At 34.0% G+C, this 13,410-nt stretch overlaps 1 protein-coding gene across 3 annotated transcripts in view; it reads right to left on the bottom strand.

The window, feature by feature from the left end:
• Kifap3 (kinesin associated protein 3) overlaps positions 1 to 13,410 on the bottom strand; it is a 135,509-nt gene that overhangs the window by 105,204 nt on the left and 16,895 nt on the right. For 2 of the 3 annotated variants that reach the window (XM_047520463.1, XM_047520461.1), the window contains exons 2-3: positions 4,295 to 4,426; positions 24 to 178 (exon numbers count right to left, since the gene is read on the bottom strand). In XM_047520463.1, coding sequence (XP_047376419.1) covers positions 24 to 178; positions 4,295 to 4,426 — 287 coding nt within the window. Of the gene's footprint in view, positions 1 to 23; positions 179 to 4,294; positions 4,427 to 5,196; positions 5,427 to 13,410 lie in introns of those variants that run through there. The other variant, XM_047520462.1, reaches the window with a different exon arrangement.

Here is a 13,410-nt window from a genome sequence, read left to right as displayed (position 1 = left end):
AAATCACCAGGAATTCTACCTACCTTTTCCTGACAATGAATCACGGCGATTCTGCAGGTAATATAACAGCTGTTCCACCTCATTGAGTTTTGAGGGATGAATGAGCTTGCATTCTTCAACCACCTTCCGAGCCAGAGAAGTTATATCTGTGTTGGCATTGAGACTCTTCAGACGAATGCTGCAAGCACATCCAAATTCTAACTCAGTTATTCCAGAGTATGAGATTCAATAACACTACTCTAAAATGGTTTATAGATTATAATATGTATCTGGCCATAGAATCTCAGTAGAACAAATAAAGTACTAGGTAAAATTAGGTTTAGAAAAATACTAGACAGTGATTTTCTTTGAGCTGGACAAGCAAAATAACAAAACAACATAAAATCTTTTTCTGTTGAGGCAGGACAGCACATTCTGAGGTCTCATTTTAGAGCAGCATTTCTGATGTAAAATATATAGTCTTCAGTCATTACTGGATATAAAAATCCATACTGCCACAAAGAAATAAATACACACACACACACACACACAGACACAGACACACACAATTTTTTAGCCTTGCCCACATTTTTATTTTTTTCAGTTAGGAACAAGACACAATATTGATTTTTTCAGATTTGGTTGCTCTGGTAGTATTTGTTTAAAACATAAAAAAAGCAAGAAACATTTTAAGACCTGTATGAAGAATTCTGTGGAATTCTGTGGTTATTAAAAATAATAACCAGCTCCTCCTTCCTTTTAAATATATCCCAGGAGATCCACTGAGAGACCAATAAGAAAAGATAGTACAGAGTCTTAAGACAATTAACTAATGGATTCATGGCATGAGGGGAAACTAGGAAGACATAACATCAGGTCTAGAGTGAAGAGTCAAACTGGCAAGAAAACTGTCAAGCAGATGCTCCCATGAGAGACTTACATACAAAAAGAGAAAACCCACAAGCATCCACTGTGTAAATTACTTCTTGGTGACGATGGCTAATTTTTGTGGGAAAGGAGACATCAGGCTATTGGAGCAGAAGTGGACATCCCAGAGAATGCTCTAAACTTAGCATTTGTGAAACCATTATTAGATGCAGATAATCTCTTCTGAAACCAGTCCAACAGAGTGCCTTAGATACCATTCCTAACTAGCATAGACAACCCAAATCTTGTTCTCCAGGGATTCTGCAAACCACCTAATGGTCTCTAATAAATTCCTTTATGCTTAAATTTGCTAGAGTGGCATGTCTAATGTTTCTAACAAGAACCCTAGTAGTAGCCTGTCCTTCATCTTTTTTTCTTTAACCTACTTGAGTTTTTGCTCCCTAACTTTAAAGTCTTATAAATTGCTGATTATATTTTTGAATAGTTTTAGCTGTACAACAGAAGGTAGAGATGGAAAGGAGGGTCCATTTAGAAGAAAACTAAAAAAACATGTCCATGCTTAATTTTAACAAAGATTGGGAAATCCTGACTATTTCAACAAATCTGATGGAAAAGACTCAAAACAGAAACACTATGAACAGATTTTTAAAAAAATTTTATCAGACTTTTTAGAGAAGTTTTAGGTTTATAGAAAAACTATGCAGAAAGTAGAGCTCCCACATATCCCTCCCTCAGTTTCTATTTTAATATTTTTTATTATTACTATCTTGCATTAGTGTGGTATACTTATTACAACTGATGAACCAAAGTCAATACATACAATTTTTAACCAAGGTCCATAGCTTATGATAGGGTTTACTTTTTGTGTTCTATGAGTTTTGATAAAAGTATGTGGTATATATCAATCATAGTATCACACAGAATAATTTTACTGCCTTAAAATGCCCTGTTCCTCACCTGTTCCTCCCCTTAATTACTAGCAATATAAAATCTTTTTATTATATTTATATCCTGCCTTTTCCAAAATGTTATATAGTTGGAATCATATAGTATCTAGCTTTTTCACAATGGCTTCTCTCACTTAGCAATATATCTTTAGATTCCTTCATGTCTTTTCATAGCTTGACAATTCATTTCTTTTTACTGTTGAATAACACTTGATTGTATGGCTGCACCAGTTTGCTTCTCCATTCACTACTGAAGGATGTCTTGGCTGCTTCCAATTGTTGGCAATTATGAATAAAGCTACTATAAACATTCACATGTTGAGTTTTATTTGTATTTATGTTTTTTACTCATTTGATGAATATCTAGGAGAATAATTGCTGGATCATGTGGTTTGTCTACGTTTAGCTCTGTAAGGAACTAACACATTTTCTTACAAAATGAATGCCATTTTATATTCCCAACAGTTATTAGAGTTCCTGTTACTCCATATCCTTGCTGGTATCTTGTTATTGCTATTGTCAGTGTTTTGGATTTCAGCCTCTAATATATATTAGCAATCTGATTCATCTTCTTTCCACTCAGGATAAAAAGATAGATTTTCTGCTTTTAGCATGTAGTCTCTCTCCTAAATCTGTCATTTATTGTAAAAACAAGGAAAAATTCAGGAGGGTGAGAATTTTTCAGAAGGTGTCAGCTATATCCTATCAATGTTTAGAAGGCATTGTATGCCTATGAAGAACATCAAAAACTCACAATATCGCCTATACTATTTTTGGATTATGACCATCACTTTCTCATAAAGAAATCTTCAGAAAATTCAACTCAGTTGAGGACAGGTTTATAAATTCCTTTAATCTAAAGGAAGAATGAAATGTAAGACTTCTGGAGGGGGCCATTCCACTGGCCGTTTCACTTCACACCTATCTCAATCTATGAGGTGCTTCTGTTTCTCACGACTGATAATCAACGAACCACACTTCACTTTTAGTACCACAATATGATTTCTCAGCCAATCTACTGTTAACCTACCGAGTTTTTCTCTTATTAAAATTTAAATGCACTTTAACCACAATTGGAAGTAACTCTTTCCATGTAGCTAACGCTACCAAATGTAACTCTTATCTTGAAAGTTTGTAGATTTTAAAGGAATAAATTTATCATTGAATTTCAGTTGAATGAGGCTAGCGAATGCACTCTAAAGAACCAAAACTAAATTTCTCTCCTGAAGTGTGGACATATGAGGTTCTAAAGGCAAAGAACCTGACCTGTGAGCTTTTTTTTGGAATTCCAATAATAAAATGGTTTCACATATTCTCAAAATAAGCAATCACAAAAACTCTAATGAAAGAACATGTGAGAGAAGAAAAAAAAAGCATGGGCTGGAATCTATAGTGTTTGTATGAGCATGTGTTTCTCTTCAATCTACTGAATTATCTAAAGGACTCATTTTTATTAACGTAATTTAGTCTCCTTCTAACACAAATAAGAAGACCTATTAAGAGATCCTAGTAAAATACTAGGCAACTTCTCTTCGAAGGCCACTATAAACTGGGGTTTTTAAGCTGCAGCACTATGGAAATTTAGCCTTAGTAATTCTTTGTCACAGGTGGCTGTCTTGTGCATTGTAGCATGATTAGTGGCACTTGGTTGGCCTTTACGCATTAGGTGTCAATAGTACTCCTTTTATTACAACAACTAAAAATGTCCCCAGGCATTATCCAATGACCCCTTGTGGAAAAATTCACTTCCTGTTGAGAATCACCACAATATACTTAGTTTTTCTCAGTTTGCTAAATACCATCTGCACTCCTAGTAATCAGTATATACTTAACTCTACACCAAGATAGGATAGGAATTCTAAGTAGATACCAAGCCAAAATATCTTATGAAGGAAAGAGGGTTGAGGGAGAAATTATGAGGCAATCTCAATGTCTCTACTTCCACAAAATTATAGAAGGAAGGTGAGATAATCACCAATATAGCAGGCTAATGAAAAAGGCCAGTTCTCAAAGGACTCCTGCCAAAGCAGGAAGGAAAGTTTGTAGGACACTGGGAGATCTAAGATCAACTGCTTGAGTCAGAAAAATCTTGTCTTACTACTAACACCTTTCAGAGGACTAGATTTCCAAAGGAGGAATTCAATGTCTTTTCAATACTTGAGTTATATTATTTCTTGCAATTTCAGGGAAAAAAGAACACAGAATTCCCTAAGATCTAAATTTCCTAAATTAATCTAACAAGTCCCAAATAAACATATCTTTTATGATTGGTTTCACAAGTTAGTAGATACACTATTTTCTCTGGAATAAACTTGATATTTATAATTTAATATAATCTTTCTTTCACTAAGATGAAATAATACATCTAGAAGAATGTTATAATCATTTGTCATCTATGAAGATTAAAACAGTATCAGATTCATATAAAGTTTGTATAATGTTCACCACTTTCAAAATGTACACAAATAAAGAAAACTTACATTTTTTGGCATTCTTTTCGTTCTCCCAACATGGGATCCCCCATTTCTCCAAGAATGGTAGCTTCCACTTCATACTGAACAATGAGTGCTTTTTCTGATGGATGCACATCAATATTCCCTCCTTTAACTTTCCTGTAACACAAAATAAAAAAGAGCCACATTAAGAACTCATAAAATGTCCATGGTTTTTAATCTAGCTTCTAGTTCTAAAACCCATAGACTGGATTAATATATGTCTTTGAATCAGATTTACTCTAAACTTGGGACAAGAAACAACAAGTTTTCTCCAACTTTTACCATACATATAACTTCTAGTTCTGCAGAAAGTACCTTTATGAATAGTGCTACCTTGGAAAAAATATATTTACCCAAAGAATCCTGCATAAAAGCAAGTGAATGAAAGACAAGCAATTAAGATCGCTTTGGAGAGAATGACCACACCTGAAAGTCAGCTATTCAACCCAAAAGATAGTTGTATCCAAATTTATGTTTTAAAAAAATTACCCTGCCCAATGATTAACCCATTAACTATATCAGAGTGACATGAAGAAATTATATAGGTTATAATAGGTATTGCATATCATCACTATAACTATATAAATTATAGCATTAGTATCTAAATAAAATCACTACCCAATCACCTCCAAATTATATAATAAAAAAGAAGAGTGACTATTAGGGAATGGCAAGGGGACCAGGGGGAAGAGGGGAGAGAGGAGAGGATAAAAGTAGGTAGAAGGGAAAGTGAACATGATCAAGGCTCAACATATGCAAGTATGGAAATGTCACAGTGAAACTCATTAACTTGTACAATTAATGTGCTAAAAATTAAAAAGATACCATTGGATATTTCAAACAAGCAAGAAAACAAAAAGTACTTACAGGTTATGTTCTATACTCACATAAATCACAGTGTCAGCAATAATTTCCATAGGCAGGTTGTGTATACTCTTTGCCCAAGCCCCTCAAGTTACAAAATGAATTCTTAATTGCAGCAAACTAATGATGATGTAATTACCACTAGTCACTTGGTCAATTAAAGAGACAAAATAAGTTGTCCTAGAAGAATTAAGAAACATAAACAAGCAAAACTTCCCACTCTTAGTCACAGCCAGCTAGCTGGCTAGTGGGGCGTTTTAGCCAGATGAGAAAGAACAGAACTATGACGAGACCTTGGGTTTAGTTTGATTCCAATAGTTAGGAATATTTGATTCATGCATATTTGCTGGGGGCTATGCCATACGGACTACGCCAAGATGGCGCCTGGAAGCCAGCCAGAAGTTGTTTTGATCACAAAGGCGGTGAGGAGGTTGATTAACATAAGCACACCCAGGTGATTTGTCATTGGCCGTATTCAATTAAGTCCACGCACACAATGCGTGGGCATGTATTCCCAAGTGCTCCTAATTGTGCCTGCTCGGACATCTAGCTCCTCACCTAATCTTCGCATAATTGGCGTCAGTCCTACCCTTTGCCTCCTGGAGGGGATATAAACCGGCTCTCCTCCGGCGCCAGGGTTCCCGGGTTTCCTGAATCTACAATAAACCGTTCGGAATTCAAGAGCCTTGCTATTCGTTTGTCTCCTGCGCCAAATTGACTCCACTGGACGGCGTCACATATTATCAATGTAATTTTTAAACAATTCACTCTCCAAAATTCTTTATGAAAATAAGGAGAAAGATCTGCAATCAGCATGAAGAGTAACAAGTATAGAGACAGGGTAGTAAATTAAAACAGTAGTTCCTCCTTATCCACAGGGAATGTTCCCAGAACCACAGTGGATGCCTGTTACTGTGGAACTACTCCCCAAACCCTATTATAATTTCATGCCTTCCCCATTTAACTAAGCACTTAGCACATACTGTTGTGGTAACTTTTGCAGACAGGAAAAGTGGCATGATTTTTTTTCTTTTTCACAATTTCATGGGTAAATTTGTTCTTACCAGATCTCAGAACCTCGGCATACAATTTTTTCCCTTCCTTATTAAGTCAAGAACTTTCACCTTTTCACCTATAGGAAACACTTTATAGTTTCTCTATGACATATCCAAATTGCCAGCATCACTACTCCTGCATGCTGGGCTATTATATTAAGTAAAATAAAGGTTACTAGAACACAAGCATTGCAGTATCTGGACAGTCAATCTGATAACCTAGGTGGCTGCTAAGTGACTAAGCATGGAATTGTGAGACAAAGGGATGATTCATGTACAGGTGCAGGAAGTCTTAAGAATTCATCATGCTACTCAGAACAGCATACAACTTAAAATTTGTGAACTGTTCATTTCTGTAATTTTCCAAATAAATCAAGCCATGGATAATGGGGGACTACTTTATAGTGAAGCTTATAGTCTAGGTAGATGAGTAACTGAAGTGATAGTAAGACATACAGAATGAAAAAGTTTGTAAGGAATGAAAGTAATTAGAAACAAGCAAAAATCAAGGAATTAGGAAATCAGACATAGACATAAATTTAAAAGGATTGTACAGATTCTAAAAGATAATGAACAGAAGCTCAAGCTAGTCAAAACTACAGAAATCAAAAGACCAAAGGAGAGCTAAAAACCACATATAATGCAGCACTACAGACACTGTCTTAATTATAAAGCCAAGTAGTTTATTTGCTTCCTGGCAAGCTGGAAAGCAATCCAGCCCTGGACTTCTCAGGGAGGAGGAGGAAACTGTATCCAGTTAAGGTAAGTGAAACAGGAGGTCAAGTGCAGATCCTAAGATCTTACTACCACAACATAGAAAGTGGGTCTTCTACAATAAGCAGCTGCAGGTAAAGATGATTCTCTTCCTCTAGGGTCTGATCCCCTGCTTTCCTTCAAAGAAATGAGTTTAAAAAAATGTCACCATTCCTTTTTCATTACTTGTGTTAGATGAGTAAGTTAATTACAATGTATTTACATACCACAAAAGAAAATTAGGTATGTTATAGGAAAAATAACACATAAATTAGCAAAGAAAAAAAAAAAACCTAAGTTCAAAAACTTAGAAATAATGTTGCCATTTTAGCATCCACAAATTGTTCTGTGTAACAATACACAAGGGTGATAGATATAGATTTCTTTATAGAAGAAACCTAAGGGTAGCAATCTGGTGAAATTTTATTTGAACATTATTATTTTACACAGAATTGGTAAAAGTATTATTTACATCATGTAGGCGGCTGATAGACTGTGGGAAAAGAAATCTCTTCCTAGTTCCCCTCTGGCATTGCCAATGCATACATAAAAATACATGTATTACAAACTGGGTTCATATTATACATACTATTCAGCGAACTTACTGTAGAGTGGCTTTAAGGGAATATTCTGCCTTTTGAATTTCATACACTTACATTCCATTTGACAAACACTTCTAACTGAATTGAATAAAATTTCTAGAATCCTTTACAACACCTTCAAAACTATTTTATGGTCCTTGGTTGATGTGCAAAGTAATTCTTTAAAGACTCAAAACATTTTTAAGTTCAGTTATTCTACATTCATGCATCATAGAAATATTTTTAAATTAACAATCATGATTTTAAATTCTACTTCATTAAAATATCACAGCCTATTTGTTATTTTTAAAATTCATTCTTTTTAGTTATATGTGACAGTAGAGTATATGTTGACATATTTATACAAACATGGAGTACTTCTTATTCTAATTAGGATCCCAGTTTTGTGGTTGTTTAAGATGTGGAGATTCACTGTGGTGTATTTATATATGTACATAGAAAACTGCCTATTGGGATACAGTTATGAATTATGTCTGCATGCAACCTATGGCAAATGTACTTCTACTGTGGACTGTTGATTTAGTAAGATAATTGTTTTTATCATAATGATGTCCATCGAAACTTATGTTTGTAATATTACTACATGAGTAACTTTATCTTAAATGCTTAACTTGCAAAGTGAATTTAACATATCATGTATAATGATGCCAAATGTTTACTGACACAATTTCAAAAGGTTTTACTTGGATGACATCAATTAGGTGAAAAAAATTTAAGCTACTATTGGAATAAAATGATTTTCTACTTGAAGCATCATCATATAACAATGACATCAAAATGATATCTTTAAATTTCAAATTTCTTCTACATTTCAATAATTTTGCTTCATTTTGTTTTTATACATTTGCTAAATTATTTTACAAAAAGTTTGTACTTTTTATGTCATTGATAAGTCATGTTTCACAAAGTAAATATAAAATATACCTTCTATAACTGCACTGGTAAACTGTCACCTTTGGGTAATGAATTTTGTTTATTTGTTGTTTTTACAGTAGTGGGATTGAAACCAGGGCCTCACACATGCTAGGCAAGAGCATCACCACTGGGCTACATGCCTAGCCCTTAAGCACAGTGTTCTTAATTACTGACTTCTGAAGGACATCCTTGTTTCTAGAGTTCATGTGATATCATGGGATAGCATGATGACCTCTAACATACATAATAAATGCCGATAGTGTCATATTCATTATCATTTTCCTTGAGAAACAATAATGTGGTTCTTTTAATAAATAGGTACTTTTTGAAAAAAAACACTGCTGTCAAAAGAATGTACTGCAAAATAAAGTTGTACCAAATAAGAAGATTAATGAACAGTTGTACATTTACAACTATGCAAGAAATCACAAAGCCAATGGAGAAAGTGTTCAAACTACTCTCTGCGTGCTGACAGGACTGCTGAGTATCTTCTGCATATTTTTCACAAATACTCAACATATAATCATCCAATTCCTACCAATTGGCAGTGTAGCATCTTTCTGCATTTTGCAGTTTACAGCTTGGGTATGGCACAATAGGCTGCTTAAAGAGGAACTCTGTTATCTGCTTATATGTCTCATACAGTGTTAGACAAGACAATGGTAAAAGATGAAAATACAAAGTGGAAATCTACTAAATTCATCCCAGTTTATTTTAGTGAAATGCCTAATGATATCTCATTTAGAAAAAGAAAAGCCAGGTGTGGTGGGACAAGTCTGTAATCCCAACGATGTGGGAGGCTGAAGCAGGAGAACTGCAAGTTCAAGACCAGCCTCAGCAAATTAGTGAGGCCCTAAGCAAATCTGCAAGACCCTGTCTCAAAATAAAAAAAATAAAAAGGGCTGGAATGTGGCTCAGTGGTTAATAAACCCTGGGTTCAATCCTCAGTACCAAAAAATAAATAAATAAAAATGAAAAAATAAATCGGGAGAAATGCTAAATCTGAAAGGACAGGGGAGCAACAGCTGAAAACCAGTACTGTCTAGGGCAAAGAAGCAAAAAATGAGGAGCCTAACCAAATCTGATCCTTTCTTGTCTCTCCAAATTTTTTGGGCATCCCCATCTGCAAATAAACACAACAAAATGTCTCAAGTTAGAAACCAAAAGGAAAAAAAAGTCCCTCTCATTAAGACTTTTCAATGCTGCTTTCAAAATTCCTTTGGCAGAGCCATAGTAACAAAAACTGCACGGTACTGGCACAAAAGAAGACAGACAAACCGACACAGACAGTCATCACATTCTTGTCAAAGGTGTCAAAAACATACATTCGAATAGAGGCTTTTTATAAACAGCGCTGGGAAAACTTATATATCCATAGGTAGAAGAATGAGACTAGACCCTTCTCTCTCACCCTGCAGCAAAGTCAACAAAAATGGATCAAAGACACAGGAATCAGAACAGAAACTATGCAACTCCTTGAAGAAAACACAGGGCCAACACTCCAACATGTACGCACAGGCAACAACTCTCTCACTAGAACCCTTAAAGCTCAAGAAATAATGCCAAGAATTAATAAACTGGATGCATCGAATTAAAAGGATTCTGCACAGCAAAAGAAACAATTAAAAAGGTAAAGAGAGAACCTACAGGATTAGAGAAAATCTTTGCTAGCTACTCTTTTGATACAGAATTAATATATAGAATATATAAAGAATTCAAAAAACTTAGCACATGAACAAAAAAAAACCCAATTAATGAGTAAATGAATTACACGATACTTCTCATAAGAAATACAAATGACCACCGAACATATGAAAAAATGTTCAACATCGTTAATAGCTATGGAAATGCAAATCAAAACTTCACTGAGATTTTCTCTCACTCCAGTCAGAATGGCAGCCATCAAGAATACAAATAATAATAAATGCTGTAGAGGATGTAGAGAAAAAAGAACACTTTTACACTGTTGGCAGGATTATAAATTAGTACAACCACTATGGAATTCAGTATGGACATTCGAAAGACTAGGAATGGAACCACCCTATGACCCAGCTATACCACTCCTGTTATTTATTCTAAAGAACTACAGTCATCATACTCTACTGACACATGCATATCCATGTTTATAGCAGCACAAGTCACAATTGCCAAACTATGGAACCAGCCTAGTGTCAATCAATGGATGAATGGATAAAGAAAATATGGTATATGTACACAATGGAATTTTATTCATCCATAAAGATGATTAAAATTGTTATTTGCTGGAAAATGGACAGAACTTGAGACTATTATATTGAGTGAAATAAACCAAATTCATAAAGTCAAAGGTTGTATTGTTTTCTCTCATATGTGGGAACTAAAGGGGAAACATGAAAAGAAAGGTGGGGTGGGGGGAATCTCACAAAAACCGAAGGGAAATCAATAGAGTAGAGGAAAAGGACCATGGAAAGGGAAGAGGGGAGGGAAAGAGGAAATACTGAGGAATGTATATTGGCCAAATTATATTGCTGTACTGTGTGCATGTAGGAACAAATTCCCTCCTCATGTACAACTGTAATGCACTGATAAAAATGGAAATAAAAACTACTTTGTTTCTGATAACTGCCTTAATTATTCTATTCATTGGTGAATCCATTCCAGTCAGATTTTTGCTCCTACCCTGACCCTATGAAAAGGTCATCAATTTCCTCTCTGTTGCTCTCAGTTTTGCTCCTCAATTTACCTGTTTTTTATTTTTGTGTTCCCTAGGGTTTATGAATATAATTTAAACTTTTTTCAGAGAAATAATCAATTGTATTAGCAACATCTGCAGTCTTTTAAATTTTTTATTGTTTTGACACAAAAGCACGTACACATACACATAAATGAAACAAAAATTTCATGAACTAATGCCTGTTCTTACCATCTGAAATACATTCTGTTCTACTCACAATCCACTGATACACTATGTAACCTGGAGCTTGGAAACAAAAACTAATTTACTGACTAATATTAATTATGCATCTATATGCATATCTATTCCTAGGTTTTTAATTTTATTAACTGGTCTGATTTTTTAATTTTATTTTATTCATTTATTTATATGCGGTGCTGAGACTCGAACCCAGAGCCTCACACTTGCTAGGCAAGTGCTCTATCACCAAGTCACAACCCCAGCCTGCTTTAACTGATATATTTTTATATCAGTAAAAATGTGCCCCTCACCTGGTTTTTAAATTTTTTTCTCAGCATTGTAGGACCTCTGCTTCTCCACTTAAAATTCTAGAATTATCTTTTAAATTAGGTAAAATTCCTTTTGTGATACTATCATAAATCAAAATGCTTCTTAAGGCATTTGTCCATAAACATGGCAAATATATCAAAATTTTAATTTTCTTTCAATGAACCGCTGTCAATTTCTGTAGGAAGGCCATATTCATTTTTTGTTAGATTTATTCCAAAGTATGTTATATTGTTATTTCCTTTTGTAAATAACTTTTTCTAACTTGAATTTTAAAATTCAATTTTGGAGATGGGAAGTTCAGAGTGGGTCTATCCAACCACTTGCTTAACTACTGTGATGTTAATTCCAATATTTTGAACATGAGGTTTTCTTTACAGTTATATGATTCATGAATAATATCAGTTTTATTTCTTTTCTTCATATCTTTATACTTTTTCTTAGGTTACTACCTGTTTAGGACCCCTATGAAATGCTGAAGTGGTTAAAATAGGTCTCCTTGGCTCATTCTTGATGTTAAAGGAAATGTTTCTATAGTTTCCTCATGAAAAACATTTATATCATAGTTTCCTTTCATTTATGACTTAAGCTTTTTTCCTTAAATAATTTATGTGTAGTGAAAGTCATCTAATGTTTTTCTGCATCTACTAGATGACCATGTGCTATTATTCTTAATTGATTAATGTACCAAATCAAATCCTTTGAGTACATTAAACTATATCCATATTTTTAGGATAAACACAACCTGATAATATATTCTTATTAAAAATACTGGCTTATAATTTACCTTCATAATAATGTCCCTTTTCTGATCTTCACATAAAAATTTTTCTAAAATTTAACAGGAGTTAGTCATGGCATATCCTCTTTCTATATTCCTTAGAAGAGTTGTGTACATTTAGAATCATTTATTCCCTGAAAATTTAGTTAGAATTTGACTTAAAACTAAGGGTAGCAGATTCTACCAGTATAAAATAAAACTCCTCTCTTTGATAATATACTTTGCTTAAATGTCCTTGTATTTGATAACTTAGTCACTCCAGTTTTCTTATGTTTACTATTGACAGCATCTTTGGATTAATTTATCTATGCCTATATTTAAAGGTGAGTCTTTTGAGTATGACATATAGTTGGGTCTTGCTTTTCCTTTCTTTTTGTGTTTTCTAATCCGTTTGATTTCCTGGCTTTTAACTAGAGTGTTCTGACTTGTACTGTCCAGTATAATAGTCACTAGCCCTATGAGTCTACTTAAAGATAAATTTAAATATATTACATCCTAAAAATAATAAATGTTATTCCTTGGCTGTACCAACCACATTAAAGTGCTCATTAGCCATACAGCTAGTAAAGTATTGGACAAAGCCGATAAAAGACATCTCCATCAGTGGAAAGCTTTATTGGAAAGCACTGCTTAGAGCACTTACTGTCCAAACAATGGATGGATTCAGGTCTACCATTTTACTTTATATTTTTTGTTTGGCACGTCCATATTTTGATTATTTTTTTCAAATAATCTTTTGGATTATTTAGGGTTTCTAAAATTCCATTTTAATTTTTCTACTAGATGTTTTAGCTATGCATTTTAAGTTGTTTTCAGTGGTTACTATAAGGAAAACAATACATTAGTTGACTTTTTTTCCACAAGGTACTTAAGAGTTAATATTGTACTACTTCACAAAATTGTAGGTCTAT

This window comes from Sciurus carolinensis, chromosome 12 (assembly GCF_902686445.1).
Source record: "Sciurus carolinensis chromosome 12, mSciCar1.2, whole genome shotgun sequence".
Taxonomy (NCBI): Eukaryota; Metazoa; Chordata; class Mammalia; order Rodentia; family Sciuridae; genus Sciurus; species Sciurus carolinensis.
The sequence above is the reverse complement of the archived record's forward strand: the minus strand, read 5'-3'. Positions and strand labels throughout refer to the sequence as shown.